Genomic DNA, 27,760 nt, shown 5'->3' with positions numbered 1-27,760 from the left:
CTCTTCTTAGGTGACAAGTGACAAACAGCCTTGAAGACTTTCACACAAGTGGCTGAAGAGAACAACAAAACTGACACCCACAAAAGAATCTCACATTCAAGGAGAAGCTCTCAGCCACTGAGGAGACACTGAGACAGCCGCAGAATTAAACACCCAGATGGACATTTTAACACGGAGCTTTAAACTTACTGTCAACAGTGGAATCTAACGCTCAACAGTGGAATCTACAATGAACAAACACAGACCACACAGACTAAACACAGACACATAGCAGCCTCAAACACTCGAGCCACCAAGGAAGGACAGTATGCTACTGTTGTCTGTCATGATCTTATCAGCTTCCATTTACCTGTTCCAATGACAAATGACTTAATCATTCCAATGTTTTTATTGGGTATGGATGGTAAATGGTCTGTATTTAAATAGCACTTCTCTATTCTGGTCACTGAAAACTGCTTTACAGTTTGACCATTCACCCGTTCACTCACACATTCACACGCAATTCGGGGTTAACTGTCTTGCCCAGGGACACATCGGCATGTAGACTAGTGGGGCAGGGATGTGTGCGTGTGTGTGTGTGTGTGTGAGACTTTAGTTAAAAATAGAGTATATAAAATGATTTAATGCAAACTAAGTATATAATAGCAGTAAAATACAATAGAATATATATAAAACAAGATAAAGATAAAATAAACTAGTGAAACACTTAAATAAACTGAACAGTTTCAACAGTGTGATTGTGCTTCTGTAAATATATATGTTCATCTTTCAGTACATGTTACCACCAGTTTGTGCTCTCTCATATGAAGAATAATGCTCCCTCTTGCACTTCTCTCATTTTCATTGCCCCATTTTCTGTGGCATCTCTTGGATGATGTCATCACATTAACTCAAGTTTATTTAGGAATCTGCCACATTTCACCCAACAAAGACACAATAAAGGAGAGGCCTGCAAAAGCATTTTGCAACAGTGCAGTAAATTTCTCACAATATTAGTAAAGCCATATGTGAACCATTTGATAATGAGAAAACCAACACAATACTGATTTGATTATCTTAACCCTTTGGATTAGATGTTTCAACAAATCACAAGGAAAATATTTTAATGATGATATTTTCCTATCAACTGGTCACATATAGTATTTTGCATTTACTCTTTGAGTCTCATTCAAGCCACTCAAATGTATAGTCCAGCAAATGCTAAGCTGACCAATTTTTACTGTATAAACACAGCAAGCATTCCTCAGGGTGTTAAAGTAATTTTATCCTGTGTTCCATTTCCATTGGAATTGAGAACTCAGAACTGGGAGTGACGTCACCCCAAAGTTCATCATGTTCCAATTGAGAACTCCAACTGGACACAAACATAGCTCAGGCTAATTATCACAAGCCATTGTTAGCAACACCAGTCTATAACAACGTTCTGCTTGGTAGTTGGCGCACACAAACCCAAACTGTATTTGTATGGTGGCATTTGTATGGTTGGAATCTCATGTCAGAGGTCTTGAGGTTGATCCATGTTTCTGGCTTTAGAGGGTTTCTGTGTAAGGAACACTCCATGACCTCAGAAATTCCGAGTTCCTTCTACAAATGCATTGCATGTAGGGTGATAAAATGCATTGACCTGTCCCTCTCTCTCTCTCTCATACTATCTGTCATGTGTTTCTCAGTTGTGAGTCTGGAAGGCAGAGCCGTTCATTTGGCCACCTTGGTGCAGGAGGCTGAGCAGAGGGTGTCAGAGCTTCAGGCCCAGGTGCAGAGCGAGGCTCCCTGTGAGCGGGAAGGATCTGACCGGGAAAGGCTGCTAAAAGCCTGGGAGTGGAGGCTTCGGCTCTTCCGACGCATGCAGCTGGGCTTTGAGCATGCTAGTAAGCCCTCAGAGCAACTTTGATGTTACAGATATTTTTTTTCCACATGCTGAGGGAATTTCACACCTCAGATCAATACAGCAGTGCAGCAGTCATCTTTGGTTTTAATTCTGACGCCCTTTTTCTCTGCTGGCATTCTGGCAGGGCTGAGTTAAATAAATGCTTCCACCAGGCTGCATGTGTGTGCATGTGCTTTGTATTCCTGCTTTAATTTTTATAATCATTTCATAACAGGCTCAGTGGCATAGCAGAGTGCCACCTTGTGAAAACAGACATACTCACATGCAAACTCTTCTAACCAAAGCAGTCTGTACTTTGATACAAAAAAGGGTTTTTCCTCACTTTATAATTCGATGTGCACAATGTCATTTGATTGTACTTGTAATAATCACATTTACAGTCAATGAAATCCTCCCTCAGTGATGAATTTACATTATTTTGTGAAGATAAATTTCTGACAGTGAATCTAAAAAGAAACAGCTTAACAGTGCTTAACAGTTTCAAACTTTTTAATTTCTGACCACATTATTTTAAGGGTTAGAGCAACTGATACAGTTTATTTGAGTCTGTTTCTTTTACCCAACTATCTCTCTAATTCTTTCTGTCTGCCTGCCTCCTCAGACCATCCCGACTCTCCCAGTGCAGTTTGCTTGTCTGTCAGCAGCAGCACCAGTCTAACAGTGGACTTCCAGGAACCTCTTTGTGTCAATTCTGCTGTGGTTACCAAGTACAAAGGTCAGCAACTGTGTCCATTCTATTGCTTCATTTAGAACATGCCACTTACTATCATCATATGTAAAGCTGTGGTGCAAATTTTTCAATAGACCCACTTGAGCCACCCCTCCAATTTTGAGGTTACAGCCCAGAATAATTTGTTTTCCACTATAACCCATTAGTGCAGGAAGGGGGGAATTAGCAGTAAGTTAACATCTTACACAGTGACAATTAAAATAACATGAGCACGAAAAGTTGGGTGCTGGGGTGCACCTTCTACTGCAGGATGTTGCAAAATGCAGCTCAGCTGGACTTCTCTTGTCAATGCCATCGCTGTTGACTGTTGTTGTCTCATTTCCTTTGATTCCACTTTGCAGGCTGACAAACAGGGACAAGTTCTCTAAACCATGAACGTATGGGGGCTTGGAATTCAAATTACAATCATTTTCAGACACCACATTTATCAACAATTGATTAGGCATAATGTGGGCGGGCCAGTGTGTCACTTTGTTGTCTTAATGCAAACAACAACAATTATTTGTATCGTACACATCATGTGAGACTGTGCTCCTGTCAACTTTTCGTGTTTTATTTTTAAACACACAAACTTACATTTAGGAAAGAAACCTGTTTTTGTTTTTAGCTAGGCTTCATATTATTAGTGAATTTGAAGTTTCCCTTGTGGCACTTAATAAATCACTAGGACTGTGCATTCTGTTGGCAAACTGTACAGTATTTTGAAGTTCCGCCTTGTGTGTGTGTTTGCAGTGTGTTGGAGTACTGCTCCATCATGCAGTCCTTTGCTGGGTGAGATGGTGGTGGAGGACATCAATTTGCTCCAGGCCAACATTACTGGGCTCACCTGTGTAAGTTGTACCAGGTTTCTGTCTCAATCATATAAACCACAGCATAAAAATGCAAAAGTTATTCAGCGTGAGTCAGGAAGAAACTATTCTATCACATTTTTTGTTTTGTTTGGTCACATAAAAAATTCCACTGTTGTGAGGTAACATCAGTAGCTGCGTAATCGAAAGATATTTTCTTATTCTAAGGTCATGTGCAGAAGGAAATGACACGAAACGCAAACAATATTTTTCCTTTTTGCTATTTTCAAAAAGTTCCCTGTAAAGACGGCATCGTTTCAGGAAATATCTCCGTCCACACGGAACCCCCCGAAAGGACTCAAAGCACTGTTGTTCATATGCCAGCACTGTAAGTTGTGCTGTAACATTACACCAAAAACAGAGAAGACGACGTTGTAAACATTAGATATAATAACAGAAACAGAGACAGAATGAACCGAGCCAGAGGAAAGAAAGGGAAATATTGTCTGTTTATGGTTATGTTAAGTTTATGGTTCGTGCCATTTCTGTGCGTCTGTATATGTAGTGAGTTTTATTTTTAGCGACAAATCTTGTGACTTTCTGTCATAAACCTAAATACCTTCCGAGAATGCACAATTGTGCCACACGAGTGAGTGAAATTTATCTAACTGCGGGGTGAGTGTCGGACACACACACACACACACACACACAGAATACAGTGTGACCATGGCGGCAGTGCACACACTCAAAATCACAGACACACACAGTGCACATAAACAGACAAGACAACAGATGAGTCACAGACAAGAACGAGCTGTGGATGTTCAGTACAGTCAAGTTTGTGTGGAACAATCACTGATCTGTTTTGTTTATTCAAGTAAAAATAGATTTAGTTTTCTCCTCTCTTTATTGTACAATTCAACACTTTTTTCACCCCCTGTGTGGGAAATCTCTAAAGACAGGAAGTGCTCTAGTGATATCTAGTGTCTTTTCACACTGCGTTACTAATAACTTTTCATTGAGCAACAATCTTCAAACACAAGACAATACATGACAGCACAAGAGAGAGCTGGGAATGTGACATTTCCCTAAAGTAGCGTATTCTCTGTCCACACAAAAGTATGCTCATTCACTGTTTCTGTCCACACAGAAACAACTCTAGGTGAATATGCATACTTTTTTGTATTGTTATTATTATGTTATTGTATCACCTATCCCAGCTCTGCAAATAAACCTTTAAAAAAATAATAAAACCAGATAGGATATAACCTTGATTTATATGGTATATATATATTATGTCTGACAGAACAACACAATACACCACTAAACTCTGGGTTCACCAGCTGTTGATGCTGACCAGTAAACAAATTAAATACTTCTCTGCACAAGAGAACCCTGATAAATTTACGTCAGCATCATGTGTTTGTTCTTCTTTGAAACAATTCTTTACTACATACATCAGAAAAGAGATGTAGTCACCATCAATTCCAGATTATCAGGTGGGGGAGGACAAAAGATGTAACACAATTGAAAACCTGGTGTGTTTCTCAAGTCTTGACTCACCATCCATAAGCAGCAGTTGCAAAACAGCCTCCAAAATGATAAAAAAAAAAAAAAAAGAGCAGCTTGGTTGCCTGCCAACTGATTTATGTTTGGCATTTTTAAGCAGGCTCGCAGACAAATGGACACTCTGTTGGTTGTTTGTTACTGTGTGGGAGGAGCCCACCCCTTGTAAGACCCCTATTGCAAACCAAAGCTCATTTCTGTCACATGACAGGGGTCAAGGCGAGGTCAGGAAGTGTCAGCATCTGGTTTGATTGATCTGGCCAAGAAAGGATAGACATAGACCTGCTGTCTACACACTGGACACAGAGACAGACAGAGCTTCTTGATATATCATTCAAATCTCTCTCTCTCTCTTTAAGACACACACACACACACACACACACACACACACACACACACACACACACACACACACACACACACACACACACACACACACACACACACACACACACACACACACACACACACACACACACACACACACACACACACAGTTTCACGCAACTCTGCAGTGACTTCCATTCATTTATCCCTAACCTTAACCATGACTTGACTGCCATGTGTCCTGTCCTTTCAGGGGACATATTATTATGTCCAAGTGTCTGCCTACAACATGAAGGGCTGGGGACCTGCAATAGTTTCCACCCCTGCCTGTGCTGCACCTTCCAGTAAGTTTCCATTGTATGTATTTATGTGCATGTTCTCAGGTGCCAAGATTTCACATAAAGATTAAAACATAAAACCTCCAGTCAACAACAGCAAAATAATATGTCTCTGAGAGTTTTTGGCTGGCCTTTCCAAATGATCACCACTATGTGTGTGTGTGTGCATGTGTGTGTCCTGCATTAATTATGCAATCTCTCATAGCTTTCCCACACACATAAAGGAGCTTGGCCATTGCATCATCTCTTGTTGGCTCCTTTGATTGATTCAGTGGTTCCAGCATCATTCCAGTGTTGCTTTGACGACATTACGGAGGTGACAGCTGGGCAGCTCTCCTGCCAGCAGGCTGGGTAGTGGGACCCCCTCTGCGGACGTCATTGAGTGTAACCATAGACATAGTGTTAGGGGTTGGCCGGCAGAAGATGGTGCCTAGAGTTCAGCCAAGAAGTTAACCGTGAAGTCATGTGCACGACAGCTGAGGTGTTGACTATCTATCTGTCTGTCTGTTTATCCGTCTTTCTTTCCACTGAGCAATTGATCTGTCTCTTGGTTGGTCTGTCTGTCTGTTGTCCATCCTTCCTCCTATCTATCTATCTATCTATCTATCTATCTATCTATCTATCTATCTATCTATCTATCTATCTATCTATCTATCTATCTATCTATCTATCTATCTATCTATCTATCTATCTATCTATCTATCTATCGCTGTCACCAACTAATAGTAACCAAGGCAACTGCTGATTTGAGCGACACAGGGACCAAACTCGAACTTGAAGCACAGCAAAATATTTTGCTTTCCCCATGTGTTTTGGGATGTAGGCGCCATATGTAAGAATGTGGCCAAAAACGGTTACTACACTCAAATTCAAAATACCGAGGTCTTTTAGGTTTTCTCCGCCATTGTAGCTCAGGCGTAACTGGCAATCCATGGTTGCGCGGCAGCTGAGACTCTACTGACTGCAATGATTGGTAGATGGCGGTAGGTGGCGCCACATGCCAAAACATGATTTCAAAACATAAACATGATTTGCAGTCTGCAAAATATATATTTTTAATGCGAATATTTTGGTTGTACTTTGCCAGATACTTTGTAGATATCTATCTATCTATCTATTCATCCACCCATGTATTTCTGAGCCTACGTTAAAAAAAGTAGACTAGACACTTTTTGTATCTGTAGTTTTAATGTTTTTCTACCAAAGAATATGCCTTGTTTGTGCATATGTGGCTTTATTAATTCATACACAAACAAAATAATATATTTAAAAAAATCTCAAATTCTGTGATTCTCAACAGTTGCTGTTTGTGTTTGGTGCAGTCAGTACACATAATATTGAAAGAGAGTGAACATAGGTGCTGTGATTGTTGGTATCTTGGCACACTCATAGTACATCTGGGGAACATATGAACATGTTTGTCCTCATCAGTGTATGTGTGTTTGTATGTGTGTGTGTCTCTCTTCATTTTAAGAAACTGGGCTTTCCCTCACTTTTTTGTCCTGTCCACCTCCCTCTCTGCCATCTCCCTCCCTCTCTCAGAGCTAATTTCGATGTTGCGTGTTTGTGTTTTCCATTTGGTCCTACCACTGGAAATATTTGCATGTCTGTGCTGCAGCATGCGGCGCAGCCCCAACAGTGGGGGCCTTATACAAGCCCATGGACGCCCATTAAAGGGCCCGCTTGTCCTGTTGAGACAGGCACCTTTCTGGGAATAGAGCTCACCGTGTTTCAGGGGCCTCCCTCCGGGGGCTCCAGAAGACGGAGTTGGGCTGGGGCTGGGGGTGGGGGGAGGGGGGCTGAGAGGCGGGTATGGAGTTATCACTGACATCCTTCAACAAGCAAGCAAAGATGCAGTCTTGCTAACACAAAAGGGGGAATGTTTTGAAGAACAGTTTCCTATAGTCATCTGAGACAAGGAAAGAGATGGTTTGGTGTGTTTTTTGACGAGACTTTGCCTGATACACAAAAACATAGAAAGGGAGTAATTACTTTAAATGTAAAACATTCAAGTCTTACTTTACTCACTATCTTGTCACTGGGCAGGTTACATTGTGTTAGTGTGATTACAGTGAGTACATGAGCTTTCACTTTACGTCTCATGTCTGGCATGTACAGAATGTGTCACTTAAGCCTTTTTTACACTAAAATGAGCAGGTGGACCTGGGATTTGTGAAATTCGATTGGCTTTTGATTTTTAACATTCCCCTGTATTACCTGTGTGTGAACAGAGGAAGAAGAGAAGAACAACACCCTGGAGCTCAGTGACAATATTACAGTGGTTCCTAATGGTTAGGGTTAGGTTGTATATTTTACTTCATTCCCTCTTTCAATTGATCTTTGAATGAATCCAAATTATGAAATAAAAATTATTGAGCACTTTCCCCAGTTGTAAAAAGTAAGGTTTGCCTTAGAAGATGAACATGCAACCAAGCATTGTGCAGACATTGATGCAGAATTGAAGCCTGATTGAAAACCTACGTGCCAGTAAGCGAATAATGGTGAAACACATTCCTACAATTTCTTTGATGAATGGGAATAAAGATTACCATATAACTACTATTTAAGATTATATGATATTCTAAATCAAAGATTGTTATATATTATATACAGTATATTTTCCAAACAAAAATTGATTTCTGTTTCCTACTGTAGTAGACACACTAGAGCTGTTTGAGAGGTGGTTTGTTTGACGAACCTCTGGAATGAGGTTACGCCAAGAGGTTTTGGTGTCCTGAGCACAATTTAGTGAACCCCCATGTATTACCAGTCAACTACATTTGTTGGCCTATATGAAGGAGCTGACTATTCATGTGACATATGGGACAGCCCACGTGGCAGTGATGTGACACATTTTGGACATCTGGATGACAAAATCCACAATTAGGAAAAGTATCCAGCCCCTGGATTGAGACGGGGCTATAGTATTGGTTACCTTTTGTATGTAGATGACATGCGCTTATACTTCCTTATACTGCCCTCAACCCCAATGACACACATTAGTTAAGCAACTTCCACATGTACATTACATGTATCAGTAAAAGGATTGCAACAAATTATCTGGTATTAAAGTTGGACAAATCTGAAATGATTATCTACTTGACAAAATGCCAAAGCTAGACTGATAGCCAACACAGTCCATTTTATGATACATATTAAATGTTAATAAATATTCCAAAATACAATACAAACATAGTCCTCTGTCACTGACCAAAGTGATCAGGCCTTCTCTGTTTTGGCCTCTCAGTAATAAGTGGGGCAACTGTGGTTCACTGGTAGAGCAGTAGCTAGGTTCATTTTCCAACTGCGCTAGTCGCTGTATGAAGCAAACAACTTTTTAGATATTTTCTGTTCGTAACACTTTTTATTCTTAATATTAATCCATTGTTTACTCTCCATTAGCAATTAACCGGTATTCAGTATCATATATAAGTGATACACAATAAACGAACAGCCAGGAGATTATAAATTGTGATTATGGTGTTGATGTACAGATTCTAACCCTAACCCCATACAAAAGTGCCCGTTGAGTACTTCTCTTTAGATCATGCCAGCATGTTGTAGTTGACTACTGCAGATAAGTCTGTCATGTGTCAACGATCCTATAGTGCCGGTCAAGTGACTGTTGGTAGGGAAATTACATTTGCACCTGTAAATGTGTGTCTGGACCATTGAATTAAAGTGAAAAACAGTTGAGAACAGTATTTATAAATAATTGTGAACTGAATATCTGTTTATTACTAGTATAGAGTCAACAATGGACAATCAAAATGAAGTGATAGCCTCCTAATTGTGTTTGATTCTGCAGGTTGGAGAGACATCGATGGTCGTTCTCCACGACAGAGAGGCCAGAAGGAGACACTGGACCAGTTACTGGGACAGATAAAAGAATCTCACCGTCACTGCGTCTGCCATGGTATCAGCAGCTTTTTAATAAAACCTAAACCCAAAATCTGATTGGAACTTAATTATGTTCTCATTTAACTAAATGTTGTACCTGGTATATGTATTTTGACTTGGGTTCAAACTATGGAATTACATGTAGTAAATTCTAAGGGAGAATAACAGTTTGAGAATACATGACTACAGATACACTTGACCCCAAACCTGGGTCAGTGCTCATATCATATGGTTGCAAAGTTAAAGCTTAAGTGAAATCTACCCTGAAATGTGGTATGAGTTTCTGGCATTAACCTGAGCTACATTTTCACTGCACCTGCCATATGTTAAACAAACACATCTGAATTTTAGCCACCATCTAGTTCATGTTTCAGAAATACTCCAACTCAAACATGAGAAATGGACGATTCAAAATGCACCACCAAGTGTTGTTTTGTCTCACCTTGACAGACACTTTTCAATTTCAGACACGACAAGTATGCTGGGGGTGTGTGTGTGTGTGTGGGGGTCATGCTCAAGACGATACGTTGCCTCAAAAATAATGTCTGAACACCCTCATCCCCACCCCCTTACGTGTGCGTCTTTCCATGACTCAGCCCTTCCTCCTTTGAAAACTTCTCGCTCTCTGTGACAAAATGCAGATCAGCCTGTCTTGCACACAAGCTGTTTATATATATAAACACTGCTGACTGTAAGTGTGTCTCACAAGTGTCAAAACCTGTTCATACTGCCCCTTTTATATGATGGCAAACTGCATTTAGCACTGAACACGTTGTATGTCTTTTTCTATCACACCCACATGCCCAAACGCAAACACCCACTTACTATTGTCCACTATGGCCAGATGTATTTGAAACTGGGCAAAACGCAATATAATAGTCAGTATTGAGTGGCCCCACGTTCCTAAGACGGTGACTGATTGTGCTTGAGAGTTCAGGCACGGTAGCCAAGGTGGCGTGTCCCGGGGTCATGTTTGTTATTCCTGTAAGAGACGAGTCTTGGGCTGGAGTCAGGAGAGAGCATAAATTAAGAGTGACTACTGCTGCCGTCGCTAGCCCCCCCCCGACCCATGGCCCGCCAGTCATCCTGTCTACTGTCCATACATATACAACCAGATAGCGAGACAGGCATACACATAGATGGATGTGTATATGAACAGACACAAATATTCATCTACATGCTCACTTTCAAATCAGTCCCCCCCCCACAACCCCGTCTCAGCCAGCATATAGCCCATGCCACCTTCTCCCTCTTGTCCAAACACTATTAATTAAACTTTGAAAGAGGCCTTGACTAAAACAGGCACCCCAGCAGTCAGCCCAACTTGTCTGTCTTACTCAGTGTCAAACAGAGACTGAGGCCACAACGACTGGAGCTGAACAGAGTCGCGAGTGGAGAGAAATGTGGAGAGGTGAGAGGGGTCAAGGGGTGCTGTTTTTTTTGTTACTCCACCTCGACTCGTCCACCTGAAGAGAAAATTAGTTCTTTTTGGGTCCTGAATGGGGGGATTTATTGACTTTAAGTGGCCTGGGGCTGAAGTAAGATCACCTGGGAGGGGAGGAGAGGGGAGGCAGTCTGCGAAGGGTTTGGGACTCGAGGTTTCTAATGAGTTGGGAGGTGCGCTATCTTACCAACAGGCGCCCATAAAAACACACACATACATATACCCACACCTCCTTCTCTCACCCCAACCCCTTGCAGGCCCACTAAAAATAAACATGTCCCCACAGACTTAACTGACCTCCCTGTCAGTGAGTGGCAAAGGGTTAAGACACACACAGAATTTACTACAGCTCCTTGGCTGCACTCATATGGCTGTAGCTCAAGTTATGCCATATGCATGTAAACACACACACACACACACACACACAGTCAGTATTCCTGTGGGACATGAGCGCTAGTGGTTCCCTCAAGGCCCATAGTCTGCAGTTGGCAGCCAGCATGACTGTCAAATGGTGCCGCGCCACTGGAGCGCATGAAATGTTGAAAAACATTCCCCTCCAACCATGTTTTTGGACGTGTCAAGTTTGTTGTCAATTAAGTAACAGCCTGCCACTGAAAGAGATATTTCTAGAGTTTGTCAGGACAGAGGTATTCATTGGTCTTAGCTGGAAGAGTTTGTCACTAGTGTCCGCATTTTCACATTAAGAGCCTAAGTTTAATAATTTCACAAGAATGGGACATAATATGAATTAACTCAGTCCTTTCTCTTTTCTGTCTTGTCAACACAGAACAATGCAAAGCTCCAGCACAAGGGAGGAAGCACTCGGTGTCTAAAAGCCTGCGCCACCTCTTCCAAGCTACCAACAAATTTGTTAAAACCTTGAAAAGGTTAGCGTGAAGGGAATTGTAAATAATTGCAATTTCTGTTCTTTTTTTAAAATTTTTGCACAGAACACATGATTGTCATCAGTGAATATTGTGTCGTGTGTCGTGATTTTTATGCCAGCACCAACATTCATTCATCACATTTGTATCATGTGTATTTGTTTCATTCAACCCACACAGTGCTGTGATTGTAATACATGAATGTTTCCTTTCTTTCTCGACAGAGGTCTCTACCTGACATCCATATTCTATAGAGATGACAATGTATTGGTGACTCCAGAGGACCAGATTCCTATTGTGGAGGTTGAAGATTCATACTCCAGTTCACTCATGCAGGACTTCCTCTGGTTTACCAAGGTAGACACACAGCTATGGAAATGATTCTAAAAAGTAATAAACACAACTTACTACATGTACTCAGTAAAAACATGGACGTTAACATGAAGTAAATGTGAAGTAAATGGGTTTTTGTGTGCTTTCTGTCCCTGTACCAGATGTCCTTTCTGTGGGAGGAGATTCCCTGGCTGCAGCAGTGTCTTAGCTCCTCCCAGTCGTCTTGTTCCTGTACCCTGCAGACACGCCTCAAGATGCTGCAGGCTGTCTCCCATCTGCAGGTAAACCTATTTTAAAGCTCCAGTGTGTAACTTCAGCAGCATTATGTGTCTCTAATAGGGTTATTTGCTGATCCAGGTGGATCAGTTTAGTTTAGTGTAAAGTATTGAAATACACTTTGTGATAACACCAGCTAATGTATTCAAATTTTGCCTTTGGCTATTTTAGTCCATGCTTGTCACTTTTCACACTTTCTACTGTACATTTAATGGAATGCACCATTCTCTCTGAAAAAAGAAAGAAATAAGAAACAAGTATTAGATCAGAACACTTATTATATGTTGTCATTTCTCAGGGAATGCTTGGAACCCAGGATCTTGGTCAGGTGTATCTTGAGCCAATCAAAGACAAGCATGGCAATGCCCTGCTGGTTCTCCTCAAAGACATGAATACATGTCCCAACCTGGATGGGGTACGCTGGACACAGCTTAGTAAACTCCAACTCCAACGAAAGTCCATCTCGTCCCCTGAGGAGCCCACTGCCTTAGACATGCTCCTCATCACACTACATGTAAGTGCTACAGGAATAAGGTTTTTTTTTGGGGGGGGGGGGGTAGGTGGTAATGGTAGGAGGGTTTGCCACCAGTGGCTGTTGATTTTATCAGACTTTTTTTACCCAGAGATTAAGGAAGATAAATATAGTGTAAGGCATTATTAATGTTTTGAAGCTCTCATTTGCAGGAGACATGAGGTTCCGTGGCCCTAACAATAAGCCTGTTAATTGAAATGTGCTTCCAATTATAAAGAATGGTCATTATGCAGTTATAGTATTTAGACATCAGCATAAATAGTCTTGACTGTCCCCTTCCATTGGTCACGTCATTTATAAGGATACACATGACACACATTAATTAAAATTCAGATTTCAGGTCAAATATTTAATGTCTTGTGAGTTTCAGTGTGATAGACAAGAGGATGATAATTGAGCTAATTGTTGTTTTGTTTTGCAGTCCTTGCTGTGTAGTTGTTTTGTTCACAGTGGCTACAATCACAAATTGATACAAAACGACCCATGGATTTTGACTGTGTCACCTGGTGAATTTGATAGCATTGTTACAGTGGTGTTTTGCCTCCATTGTAAGTTGTCTTTTCCTTGTGGTTGCAAAACAATGGTGGAGATTATCTTCAGCAAAACCATAGTTTACTAAAATATTTGTTTATTGGGTTATAAACAAGTCCATATGCACACATATTAGCATGTAGACTGGCAGAGCCCGTCAAACCCTCGACCTTCCAGTTGAAAGACGACATCCTCCACCATCACCCGCAATTGTATAATGGAATACATAAAAATTTACTGACGGGCTGTTTTTTCAAGGTTCGACGGAAGTCTCTCATGGACCGACACCAGGAAAAGATGAAAAAAGCATTACAGCATCATTAGACCATCTTCTTCCCTTGTTTCAGGAGAAGCTGGCTTATCATAGACGGAGCAAGAAGCTGCTTTCTCCAGGATTATACCTGGGTTATCTGAAGCTGAGTACATCAGTGGAGCAGATCAGGGTGCTGGTGCCGCAGAAACTTCCAAACATCCTCTGTCATACAAAAATCCGCAACAACAGCAACGTGTCCAGGTGGGGAACAACAGACAGATGATTTAGCAGGGTGCTTTTGAAAGTCACATGATGCAGTGTTTCAAACTGTTTCTTTTCATATTCATAGTAGTGTTGTCCTGACAGCTGATTAAAACAATGAAAAAATACTTGTGCACTTACTGGAAGTGTGTGTTTTATGTATCTGGTGGTTTCAGAGAGGAGTGGCAATGGCTGCAGGCCCTCAGCTCTCTTGAGGAGTCATTGGAAATGGATCTTGATGCGCAGAGTGCTCCACATTGCCTCCTACAGGACCTGCGCAATGCCATAAAGGAGTTGATGGCACACATCAACATCCCTGGAAATCAGGTGAAAGTTAGGCCAGAATCACACTGAAAACTAGTCAGACTCTGTGACTTCATCAAGATTCAGAAGAGTATTTATTACTGATACCATGGAACCAGTAAAAAGAAGCCAAGTTCCAGAGGCAAGCAGTAGCAACAGCTCAAAGCTATGAAATGATTCCACATGATACTGAGCCAGCTCTGGTTAGACCACTAATTCTACATGATTTCTGTAAAAGAACACGGCGTGAATTCCAGCAATCATCATCCATGTGGCTTTAAACTACTGTTCCACCCATGACTCTGCTACTATGTGGAGTGACATGTAAAAAAACATGAACATATGCATGTTTATACGGATTGTATATATGTATATATATATGTATATATATATACATATATATATACATATATACAATGTATATATATATACATATATATATATACAGAAAACTGAAATATTAATAAGATAGTGGTGAAACCTTGGACATTGACATTGATGCTACTGCATTAGCACAATGACAAATTCACAATAGAGCACTGTAGTGTATTAGTGTATAGTGTAAACATGGATTATAGCAAACCAGTTGCCATATTCTTTACTCTAGATTCAACCATCTGCATTTGAGAATGTAGCTCTGTATTTAAGATATTTAAATGAGTAAACTCATTTAGGGTTAGGGTTAAACAATGGGGTTTATTGTGGCATAAAAGTCTGGTCCATATGCACACTTTACTGCAATATAAAATAAAATGTTATAAAAATGAAGATACTGAAGAGTAAGAGCTCAGTGGAAACCAAGTTAGTGTTGTTTGAAGGTACTGTCTGTGTGTGTCTAGGCACAGGATTTCCGCATATATAGCCAAGAAGTTTTGGAGTTAGGGGAGAAAGTGTCCTTCTTGCTCCTCCTGCCTCCTTCAGATGAGGTGTGCTCAGCCCCTGGTCAGAACAACCCATACTCACCTCGCTCTGGCTTTCTCACCCTGCCCCTGCAAACCTTTGAACTGGGTCAGTATACAAACTCGTCAGCTGAAATTAGACACCAACTTTCTAGAATCTAGATATTTCTGTAAATACGGACATAGCATTTGACTTATCTTTTGACTCCTTCTTCTCCCGCAGTCCACTTTAATGCCTACTGCCCAAGTTTCATTGGCCAGTACTGCAGAGTGTCAGCTTTGCTGGAGCTGGAGGCTCTTATGTCCCAGCAGGCACTGAGAGAGGCCTTCTCTGAGGCCGAGCTCCTCGTTGCTAAGAAGAAACATCAGGAGGTCCAGGAATACATCCAGGTAGGACAACTGTAAGAAAGAGCATGTCCTCCTCCTATGATAGTATGAGGTAGGAACATAATCAGCACTGTGTACTGTGTACATCAACACCAAGTGCTGTGTATTAAAATTGCTGATTTTTAAGTTGTAAAAGGCTGTCTAATTAAGATTACGTGGAAATACTTATCCTAAATGTATTGATTTGAGTTGGATTTATTAGGTGTGTCCTTTCTTAGGTAACTTATATCTGTTGTCCTTGTGCCTGTGCTGGCCGCCATTTTTTGTGAGCCAGACTCCGTGTCTCAGAAAGGTTCTTGGCTGCTCTTCACTTCAAAAAACCCAATTTACCTCTTTAAGTCTACCTTTGTGCAGGAGTTATCTACTGTTGGAATAGTTTTGTTTTCTGAATTGAAACTCCTGTCAGTTGAATCCAAATGAATCTGAGAGAGTATTTTGTGTTATCGTGGTCTGCTTCTGACGTTACGAACTCTACGACAGCAAATGGAGGAGGTATGGCGGGACGTGAGGTGGATAATGGATGCCTTGCAGCATGCCCGTTATAAGCAGCCAACAGGAGGAATTTCAATAAGCTGGATAATTGACTTCTCTAAGGAAGTGTTGCTTGAAAAGCCTCCCTCTACCTCCTCCCAACCAGACTTCATGCCCTCGCCTATACCTTCACCTGAACCCTGCCGCAAACACTCAGGTCAGACCAAAATTGTCTAAAAAATGTATTCTGAGGCTGCAAGATGCCACCGTTTAATTTAAGATAACAACTAATATATGATTTTGCACATTTGTATATATATATTCCTGACATTTTGCAGATTTTGCTGGATTGTCAGATGAGGAGGGCTCCTCTGAGGTCTTTCTCACAACTGACAGTGACTATGACTCCAGTCGAGCCCAGAGCCCGCGAGAACTGGACCTCCTGCCCCCATCGCCACTTTCATCCTCTGCACCCATGGAACCTTGTGGTTACCTACGCAGTGATGAAAGCAGCTCAGGAGGAGGGATGTGTCTTGACGGCAGTGGACGTGGAGGGCGGGCACTGAAGGATTCCACACCAGATGTCCTGCAGGCCTCCGAACTTCAGCAAAGGAGGGAAGGGGACTGGTGTGAAGGGGGAGGAGTTCGATGTAGAGGAGAAAGGCGGAGGGGGGCCCCAGAGCTGTTTGACAGTGACTTCATCCTGCCCAGCAGGCAGATTGAGCTGTTGCACATCACAGAGAAGAGACAGGCCTTCTGTGTGAGAACTAGCAGCCTGGAGTTTCCTTCCACCACCTCAGCACACCACCAGCCTTACTCCTCCCACACTGCATACCACTCACCCGCCACTTCGCCACAGCGAAGGTGTCATAGACCTTCATCGGTGGACCGATGTTGTTCTGCTGAGCACTGCTTACCACAGCTTCCACCTGCACGTACATTATCTGAGGACAGTGGAACTCAGAGACTTTCCTCATCTTCACCTTCTGTCCTCTGGAAAGGTTGTCATGCCACCCTCAGAGTGTACCCACAGTATAACACAGGCCTGCCCAAGGACACCAGTGTTAAGGTAATGAATATATTTTGGAGTGGTTAAAGTAATTCTGTTGTGTTTTGTGAACAAACACTAAATGAATTCTTCTTCCCCTGTATGGCAGCTTTGTGTAACTCCAGACACGTCAGCACAGGAGATGGTCCAATTAGTGGTCCAGGAGATGAACATTGTTTCTCGGCGAATCTTCAATGGCAGTGGAGAGAACAGCGAACAACATCAACAGTGTGTCTACTATAGTCATGAACAGTTGAAGCACTTTGGCCTCGTGCTGGTTGTGGACGACAGAGAAAAGTGGCTTCAGGATGACTTCTGTCCACTGGAGCTTCAAAACCCATGGCTGAGGGGCAAACTGTGTGTTCGCATTAAGGAGTATTCTCCCCTAGCACTGAATAACAGCCGGGCCACCACAGTGTGACACTTCCAGGAGGGAGGGAGAGAGAGAGAGATGAGAGATATTGAAATTAAGGAATTGTTAGCATTGTACAAACTAATTTTGTTGGTGTGTTATATGTGTTGTGTAACTGTAGTTATAACATGATGTATGTTTCGAAACACTACACTGAGAATCTGTTTCCATGAAATATTTTCTCCCATACATAAGAGTTTTTTTTTTTTTTTATGAACATCAGAGACCCTCATATGGACACCAAATGAACAATAACAAAATGGAACAAAGAAAATAGTTTTTGTGCTGTCAGATATCATTGGGGAAAAAGCTTGTGATGCTCAGTAAGATTAATTGAGCGTCACTTTTGACTTCTGGAATTATTGATGTCGGCACATTGGACCGTTCGGCACTTTGCCAAACTGATGTGGGCAGTATCTTCGGCTCCTCAGGCTCACATGTACATGAACTCTTTCCTTGTGCCATTACCAGAGAACTGTCGGCTGCAGCTGTCCAGCCTCATGTTCCCAGGATGTGGGCTCTGGACCTGACCCAGAGGGGTGAGGGGGGGGGACTGTCAGAGTGGGGGCTGGCTTCTCCACTCTGGGATGCAATCAGCCCGACATCAACTGCTTTTGGCCACTGTACTGAATAGTAGTCAAGAAGCGAAGGAAGAAAGACATCAGAGAACTATGGTGAGCGAGAGAGTGGTGAGGAGGAGTAATTTAGAACCTGGTGCTCGATTTTGCCTGCTTTTCCCCCCTTTTTACAGCAACAAATCCTATGTATATTAGACTCAGTCATAGTGTAGCTAATAACTAATATGTAAATAATATGATCATTTCAACTGAACACAAAACACACATTTTTCGAAGATAGAAAAAAGAAGCAATACTTGACTCTTGCTGTTTGTAAGTGATGGAAAAGGCGTGTAAAACTTCCAGAATTGTGCATCTGAAGTATTGTGGTAATAATGTCCTAAAAGTGAATCAGTTTAGTGTTTTGTTGTGTTTGGTTTAGACGTATTCCCAGATGCACCAGAAAATGGAGCCTGTCAGTCTAGAGCAGCGGCTCCCAAAGGGACTCAAGTGTAAGAGGGATGACTCAAGTTGTTAAGAGGCCAGACATTTGTAAGCAAAGCCACACACTCAACATTCCAAGCTGTCTCTCAAAATTCTTCTGAAATAAATGATAGAAAAACAATTAAACATAAGAAAACATTTAGACCATGAAGACACATGGAAGAATAACTGCTAGGTGAGGGTCATGTGACCAGTAGAGGGAGCATTAAGTAGACTAGTTTTTACTTGCATTGTTTCTTTGTTTTCTCAGTGAAAATAAACAATGAAGAAGTTCATTTATGTCCTAGAAAGTTCACTTCAGCAAAGGGAGATATAATAAAAAATATCACTGAATTAAATGTGCAGTAAACAGGATTTGTTTTGTGTGTTATTCATCAATAATTCTAATATAATGTTACAGATGATGTCCAAGTGACCTAAGTGAGACCAACATGTCTGCACCTCCTCTTGGCTGTGTGGTGGCTAAATCTGTCGTGTCACAGAAGGCTTCCACAGAGCAGTTCAGAGAGACTCTGCAACTACTCTGCAGGAGAATGATTTCTTTTCTCAATGCAATGAAGAGAGAAGCAAATAAACCTGTTGTGATAAAAACCGGTGCCTCTGGCCAATCACAAGCTACTGCATTCAAGTCAGCTAATACCCCGTGTGGTCCCTTAGGCAAGCTCTTAATGCTACTTGCCTTTCTCAGATGTGTGAATTGATGCTAAATGACATGTAATGTAAAGATTGCTTCACTGGTACACGCTTTTATCGCCCTCTTGTCTAATCAGCGAGAGGCTTATTGTCCCAGAAACCTGGTGATGTTGTCTCTTCATCTCTCCACCAGTTGAAAGCGCAATGTGAATGATTGAGAGGCTCGTTTCAGCGAGGTCATCACACTGCTACTGACACAGTGTCAGATTTCACTGTCAAACCACACCCCCTGCACTATTCCCCACTCTCCCTCCCTCAGGTCAGGTTTTGCATATGCAAACTCCAACCAATCAGTTTTTATTCCAGTCTTGTCCAGACTGATGTAGCAGCAGTATTTACATTTGATGCCGCTGCTAATGCGGCATCTATGTAGTATGTATTTATTCTAGCGAATAAGCCCACCAGCATTGATGTGCTAGCTGGGATTCTCACATTGTAAGATGTAGCAGTCTGTAGTTTACTGAGACTTTATAATGACCTTGGTTACTAAAACATTAGTGCAGATACTACATGTGTCAGATGAACACTATGTTAAATCAAGCCTCTTAACAATCGAAACCATCCTTTTTAGATGTTTGGGAGTCTTTGTCACATTTTGGTTTGACTTTTAACAGTGTACTGTCTGTAGGCTTTTTCCTATTAGCTGCTCTTCAGCATAAGATTAAAATGCTAGTTCTGTTCTTTACAGTGTGGCTATATGAGGTTTCTGACACAGAGTCCGCTCTGCGTTCACTGCGTGTGTCCATGCTACGCTGCCACTGCCAGGCACCAGTGACACAGGCACTCCCCTTCTGTGAGGACATGACTGCCAGTGGAGACACAAGGAAAATTCATTTTAGCTACTTAATATTTGCCCACTTAAATGTGGGATATCTAACGAATGTATCACATCTGCCATTGTCTGCCCTTTCCAACTGGAGACTGAATTTTGTGTCACAAATCGCTCACACCCCACAAAATTCTCATAGCCTTCATGTTGTGATTTGGCGCTATACAAATAAAATTGATAACCCAATTGATTAATTTTAGATGATCTACTACCACTGCCTCCATCTTGAAATTCAAACATTATTTTGTGACTTCGGTGTTTGAAATTCTTAGTTTGGGACAGAGAGGCGACATCTTGCAGCTGTAGTACTCCAATCCAACATGGCTGCCACTGATGAGCAGCTGTCTTTCGATTTTGCTGTTGCTTCCATTTTAAGAGACTTGCTCCACCGTGGGCAAAGTTGTTTAGTAAGTCATTACTAGGTTAGCATTGCGCCAAGAAAACTACAACTTATGTTGGCGTGTTTTTTGTCGATCTGCACGTGTCATCTGGATCATTGTTCTGATTGGTCGTAGGTCTATCCAATTGCATACAGAGGCATTTTTATCTATGTCTGTTGGTCACACCCCTTGCAAGTGGGAGTTGACTTCACCCTTTCCAGACTCATTTTGGTAAGTGGCTAAAATTAGTTTTTCCTTGTGTCCCTGCTGGCAACCATGTTTTCAGTGATGACAAGCATAATGTGTTTCAAGCTGGTTCCCAGTGCTGGGAGCATACAGTGCTGATTATACGTCAGTATCTCATACAAACAAAAACCTCAACTATCAATCAGGCTCATTAACATCATACCATTATAAAAACTGCAGCATTTCCCAGTGTAGCACCTCAAACGTGCAAAAGAGGAGTTTCTTGAGTGAAGTCTGTGGGCTTGGCTTCACTATCTGTAGCATTCCAGGTTAACAGGAAGAATAAAAACCTGTGACGTAATGATGTGTGTGGGTTTATGTGTGGGGGTGTTTCAAAGTGTTTACAGGGTTTAGTGTCCTCACTTCTTCAAAAAATTGTTTACGTGTAGTTATTGCCTAAAGACGTCCTAGGGCAGTGTTTTAGTTGTAATTGGTTTTACTGATGGTTTGAACTTGTGTTAGAGCTTGGATGTCTTCTTTATACAAGTGGGGGTTTTTACGAGGGCCAACTGCTAAAACACACCACACAACCAGAAACTGAAGCATGTAAATACACACACAAGAGGAGATGACTGTACTGTATCTGGCCAAAATGTGAAATTAAGTAAATGTGGGGCTGTCATGACTACAGAGGTCAAAGGTCACCAGGCAGGAGTCTGTCTGTGCAAGAGAGGAAGATGCGGTTTTTACTTTCCTTTATAGTCAAAAAAGCACCATGTTTACAAGGACCTGCATGGTGGCAGATCCACCAGGCCAAGTCATGAAGGAGACATCACGTCACTTTTTTAACTCTATTTTTATTGAACAATAAATGAATATTCCAAAACAAAAGCCCTGGTTAATGTGGGTTTTCTTCTTCTTTAACACTTTGCAGCTTGGAGGTTTAACCTTTTTACACTTCCTGTTTGAGAGATGCATCACTTCGTATAATTAGTGCAGAAACAAGTAGTTATAGAGCTGACGATCCTACAGCAGTCTATACTATACAATATATTGTCACGCCTCATCAGTAACAGGAGCATTGCCAGCTTATTTTTCCATTGTGAGCAGAAACAATTCTCACTGGGGCTCATTATATTAGTTTTGAGTTTACTCACATGAGTGAAAAGTGGTTCATTCATCTGATACGATGGAATGTAACAGACAAATATAGGGCCCTTCTTCCTACAGATGATATAATGCTTTGACCTCATGAGTGATGAAAAAAGAAGGGAGGGCAGCTGCAGAAGTTCAGTATAAATGGTGGGCATGGCCACATAAATCCTGCAGCATAGCATGCTCTCATCAGGGGTGAACGATGGCACAATTATTACATATACAGTTGTATGCTGCTGAGGGAATGTATTTACTGTCCATTATGTTCAACATGTTTAAATAGAGTTTGGGCAAGGCATCGGGAAACATTATGACATTATGTGATCCATCAGTTTAAGTGTGATGTGGATTATATGGTTTTTTCCCTCTTAAAGGGATAGTTCAGGTATAATATATACATTTCCATTACATTTTTATGGTTGTGGGATTTGGGAGTGTTAGCATATCAATAAAAGATGCAATGAAAATAGTAAGTAATGACTGATGTTTGGAAATCATGTGACTGAATTGACTCTATGCATGGAACGTTACTTACAACTTCTGCTAAAACATAAACCAGCTCTTTTACTTCTGGTCATCACCGGTTGTCACTGGTCAGTTGTTTCCGATATAGATTAAATGTTAACACTGAAATTGTAATCAGCCCTAAAGAATTAAAAATGAAAAAGTTCAGTGTCTTGAGGGAACAAACATGGAGCTCTGCTGCCAATTTACCTAATCCCCATACTGCATGTTGTTGGACTGTGGGAGGAAGCCAGAGAACCCGGAGAAAACCAAAGCACACACGGGGAGAACATGCAAACTCCTAGCACAAAGGCTGTGTTCCAACCGGGGCTTCGAACCCGGGTCTTCTTGCTACAAAGGTAAAAGAGCACCTGTGTCGCAGGCTGGATCTTTGGGGCACTCACAGCAGTCAGCACTGATGTCTGTAACTCATACATGCACTTCAAAAAAACTGAATCATACCTTTAATGTTGTAGTTCAAAGATGATATGTCTGTGGAATTGATGTATTTATTTATTTTTTACAAAATAATAAAATTAAGTACTTAAATTTAATTCACGTAAAAAACTTACTGTTTACTGTTATTTTTAAGCAAAAGAAAGATAGGTCTAAATGTTGTACAGTGCTGTTATTATAACAGTGCTAAGTTGAAGCATGATCCCAGTGTTAAATTCTGGCAGGCCAGGTTGCTTTCAACAGACTCATAACACGGCCTTCCCTCACTTGCATCATATGTTTTTTCTGCAGTTGGGCAAATAAAATGCTGCATGTCAACAGATCTCACAAACACTAATGTGCAGCTGGAAACATGCAAGTGCACACAAGCAGCACACAATCTTGATACATAGATGTGTGAATGCACTTTTGCACTATATCACAACAAATGCAAACACATTTTACCAAGCAGCTTATGACATACAGATCATGCCGTAAGGCATCCTTGCCTAAACACTATGCCTTTAAGACCAGCCATTTACCATTTATTGACAGTAACTTAAGAATTATACAGGAATTCTGACACCTCCTAATTTAAACCTTCAGACTCCAGGAGGACACATGCTAAATATAACCCCTGGTATATATCTGAATACATATAAAGAAAACGTTTTAAAACTAAATAGTGGCTCATAAAAAAGATTCAAATTGGAGTACACTTAGCTCATGCCCAGCAACTCTTGATTCATCGAAATATCTGTAGCCAGTTTGAAACTGTGAAGCTGCATATCTAGATGCATCATTTGATAGGTGATTTTGTCAGCACTTCCCCTGGCACAGACATGGCTTTCAGAGACTGTTAAGCTTCCGTTCTGGAGCCGTAAGTATCCTATTTGTTAATTAAATATGAGCTCAAGCTTTGGCTCGCATGCAGCAAAACTGATACACCTGCAAAAACAGCAACCAATTTGAAAGTGAGCAGGCTTCAGGCGGTGATCTTCTCCATCTCAGAGCTCCTCACCTCTGTGCTCTTCCACTTGACCCTGCCTTATGTTGTTGGGTATTAGCAACCAGTGAGTTGGTCCTCACCTTGTCCAGATAAGGTTACACATGGTCACACATACATACGTCAGCTATTACACGATTTATAAATAAAACCACACGTATATATTGGTGTCACCTGTTTCACACTGGTGGCCAGTGGGAGGCCTGAGTTCTTGCAGCACAAAGGTGCAAAGTTTGGTGGCTGTCAGGTGACACAGTGTACAATATAGGGTCTGACACTGTGAAATTACAACACATGTTCAGGAGCAATTCATTGCAATACAACTTGACCAACACTTAGCTAGCTACCTCTAATGAAAGTTGGTACACTGCTTTTCACTCTGCTTTCTCAAAGTGGACTGGAAGATCAGAGGATCCTAATCAAACTGAGAAAGAGAATTGTCCTGACTTATGTCACTATAGAGCTGCTTACACTGAGTTGGTGGAATACATTGTTATAATGTTTTATTATGTGCTCTAAATTATGCTGGAACTGATATAGTCGCAGCATACTCAATGTGTGTCTGTGCTGGCATTTGTATGTGTGTTGCACTGGATGGGAAAAGTGAAGCCTGGCACTACTGCTCCCCACCCATCCCCAACCCCCCCACCCCAGGCCCATAAACCTTTAAAGCACCTATAAAACACTTGGCGAGGGCTTTTTGAAGTTTTTATGAAGATCTGGCTTTATTGTTCTCAAGAGATGAGCCCCGCTCCGCTGGCGCCTCAGAGCTTTCTGGAAGTGCCAGTGAATTCAGGGTGGTGAGGGGTGGGGTGGTGTGTGGTGGTAGCACAAGAGGGAGTCCCAGGGAAGGCAGAGCTTGGAATGGGGTGGGCACTGTGGAGCCTGTGTTTCTATGCCCTCCCCCCACCCCCCTGTGTGTGTGTGTGTGTGTGTGTGTGTGTGTGTGTGTGTGTGTGTGTGCACCAATACACCCTTACATGCAGATATCAGATCAAATACATCATTAGAAAGCTCTAATAAAAGCACATGTGTGCTTGAAAACAAGCTTGCATGTGTTGCAGCATACGTGTACATCTGTGTATGCCTGCCTGTATCACAATTGATGGGGGCAGCAGGTTGTGTCCTTGCTGTTTGAAGTGGGGCTCTGTTATTCCCATAGAACTAAATGAATGGAGCCGGACCCCCCTCCAACTGTCTGATCCTACGGCACCGGCTCTCCCTTCCCAAATCCCGGCTCCGACACCCAACCATCAGCCCCCTCAAAGGAACAGTTGGCAAACGGTTGTCCTATTAAACAGGCGAGGCCAACGAGCCCTCACCTCTGGGAAACACTTGTAAGAGCAGAGAGTATGACACAGAAAAAGGAGCAGGGATGGAGATAAAAGAAGTGAAGATATATTAAGATTGTCCCTATTTGCATTGTTTATTTTTTATAACACTGTGTGTGAGAGGGCAGATCCGTGTGCTGTAACTCATTCACCATGACATTTGCTCTGCTGGTGCTATTCACCCAGGATTCTTGTGGAGTCCATTTGTAAGCCACAATGCTTGCAGTGTTAGCCAGTTCTCATCATCTGCAGAGTTATGACGGGAAACACCTCTGGAAACGCAGTCCATGTGTGTTCATGTGAGTAGACAGCTGAAGGAATCAGATACCTCAGAAGACAATTTAAATGCTAAAAGGTTGCTAAATTGAGGCTACATCCATCTAATTACATTTTATTTTGAAAAGATGTGATCCGAGTCGAGATGAATGTTTAAGCTCCATATAATCACTGCTGTGGTCGGGGGGAATGTTTGCTACCAAGTTTTTGGCAAATAGTGAAGAAGGCCCTGGAGTCTGTGATGACTTACATTGAAAGGAGTTTATTCAAATATACTTGGCCAAGGTGAACATCAACATCAGGACATACACAGCCTGACACTACCTATAAATCTGGAAATCATTCCTCAAGATGACACATATAATCATCGGTCTAATGACCTTTGACATATTTCATTAGAATCAGGAAGACAAACTCGCTCTTGGTTCTAACATTGTTTATAAAGGTTTAATACTGCCAAGGAATGGACAAAATAGCTTTCTCTTGGAGCTAAACTTGAAACTAGCTCAATAATTCTATATTTATAATAAATAACATTAAATAATGCTAAAGGGTTATGAATTTCCTTCACATATGCATCCATACGAACACACCTAAAGACACATATGACAAATATGTAGTGTAAAGAGGAAGCTGAGTCTCTTCCTGCAGTTGTTTGCTCGATTTCATAAAGTTTCAGAGGGGTTTTACTTAGGGGTTGAAACTGACATTATGTGTTATAACTGTGCAATCCTTTCCAAAAGTCTCTTATGGCGCTTTTCTACTTTACAGTTCCAGCACTCGACTCGACACAGCTCGACTCTACTTGATTTTTTTTGCTTTTCCATTAGGGTCGTACCTAGTACCTGGTACTTTTTCAGTACCTGCTCTGGGGAGGTTCTAAACAAGCTGAGCCAATACTAAAACGTGACCCCAACAGATTGGAAGGAACGGCCTCCTCTAGTTTTGTACTTTGATTGGGGAACCACCAGTAGCCTCTGATGTGCAGCAGATGGAGCCTGGCCATGTAAAGCTCTAAGTAGTTGCAATGACTTAAAAATGTATTCTAAAACAAACTGGTAACCAGTGAAGGAATACTAAAATAGGGGAGATATATGCTCTTTTGCTGGTGTGAGTTAAAAGTCTCGCTGCTGAATTCTGGACAGTCTGCAGACGGTCAACCTCCTTTTTTATAAAAAATTATTGAAGTTAAAAGGTCGCTGCCGAAAGTCAGGGATTACGAGTGGCAGGCTGCATCATGACCACTTCCGCCATTTTTCAGTCTGTGCTCTGGTCATGCAGGAAGTGCTGAGCTAATCTTTTTAATTAACTGATTCTAATGATTCAGTTACACCAAAAACAACTGCTTTACTAGTCACTGTGTGGTGCATATAAAACAATGTTTCGTGCAGCTGTGCTATACGATTCCGCCCATGTTGAGGAGGTACTAGACAAAGTACTAGACGACATCGATATTGATTCCCTGGGCATATCAGAATATTGTTATTATCCGGGAGGAAATTGTTTGTGAGGACCAAGATGTTCGCCAAAAGTGGATCAATAATATTAACAGAGGGGACTTTGTTCCCAACAGCAACAGCACGGTAACTTTTGGTTAACACTCGTCAATCTCACAATGAATAGCATGCGGCTGCCTAGCTTATTAATGTCAGTGAAGCTAACACTGGGGGTCGTACCTATGTTCCCCGGGTCCTTTATTCCCCGTTTTCCCCAAAAAAGGTCCTATGTTCCCCACTTTGTATGTGACAGGGGAACATGGGACCCTTTTTTTGAAAAAGGGTAGGGTTAGGGTTAGGGTTAGAGAAAGGGTCCTATGTTCACCGGTCACATACAAATCAGGGAACATAGGTACGGTCCCCTAACACTGCTTAGCTAGCTCATGTTAGACGCCTCTATCAAGGCTGCCATGGTCGTACAGAGTAAATTAACTCACTGTGGTGTTATTGTGAAATATGACATAAGTTGCTCTAACTTAGCAACCAAATGACCACAATGTAAATGTCAAGTAGCTGAGTTAATCAATGGTGTAGGTAAATAACTACAACTACTCACACTACTGTAATGTGAGAAACAGACGACATGCTTACCGCAGTAATGGCAGCGCCGCTAGATGGCGAAACACACAAACGGCTCGCCGGTTTCAGCTATAGTAATGGAAAATACGAAACCGACTATCAAATCGTGTTGTTCCGAGTCGTGCTAGAACTATTCGTGTAAAAGCGCCATAAAACAACAAGGATAGTGTGGACAGCAGACACGTGGAGCAAAATGTTGTTTACTTTTGTTTTTTTAAACAAAAATAAAAGTATTATGAATTTAGCATGTCAGGTGGC

General features: G+C 41.6%; 1 protein-coding gene across 1 annotated transcript in view; it reads left to right on the top strand.

Moving 5' to 3' along the window:
- The window catches only part of ankfn1b (ankyrin repeat and fibronectin type III domain containing 1b), a gene marked incomplete at both ends in the record, with an annotated part of 169,586 nt that extends 152,006 nt beyond the window's left edge, over positions 1 to 17,580 (top strand). Inside the window, 16 exons of the mRNA XM_083903447.1 lie at positions 1,671 to 1,868; positions 2,490 to 2,603; positions 3,351 to 3,448; positions 5,553 to 5,643; positions 9,446 to 9,553; positions 11,769 to 11,868; positions 12,090 to 12,222; positions 12,360 to 12,479; positions 12,773 to 12,988; positions 13,885 to 14,051; positions 14,228 to 14,378; positions 15,194 to 15,362; positions 15,477 to 15,643; positions 16,121 to 16,328; positions 16,450 to 17,180; positions 17,269 to 17,580. Coding sequence (XP_083759573.1) covers positions 1,671 to 1,868; positions 2,490 to 2,603; positions 3,351 to 3,448; positions 5,553 to 5,643; positions 9,446 to 9,553; positions 11,769 to 11,868; positions 12,090 to 12,222; positions 12,360 to 12,479; positions 12,773 to 12,988; positions 13,885 to 14,051; positions 14,228 to 14,378; positions 15,194 to 15,362; positions 15,477 to 15,643; positions 16,121 to 16,328; positions 16,450 to 17,180; positions 17,269 to 17,580 — 3,083 coding nt within the window. The remainder of the gene's footprint in view (positions 1 to 1,670; positions 1,869 to 2,489; positions 2,604 to 3,350; positions 3,449 to 5,552; positions 5,644 to 9,445; positions 9,554 to 11,768; positions 11,869 to 12,089; positions 12,223 to 12,359; positions 12,480 to 12,772; positions 12,989 to 13,884; positions 14,052 to 14,227; positions 14,379 to 15,193; positions 15,363 to 15,476; positions 15,644 to 16,120; positions 16,329 to 16,449; positions 17,181 to 17,268) is intronic.
- Between the last annotated feature and the right edge of the window lie 10,180 nt (positions 17,581 to 27,760).

This window comes from Microchirus variegatus (assembly GCF_963457635.1).
Source record: "Microchirus variegatus genome assembly, chromosome: 17".
Classification (NCBI taxonomy): Eukaryota; Metazoa; Chordata; class Actinopteri; order Pleuronectiformes; family Soleidae; genus Microchirus; species Microchirus variegatus.
The sequence above is the reverse complement of the archived record's forward strand: the minus strand, read 5'-3'. Positions and strand labels throughout refer to the sequence as shown.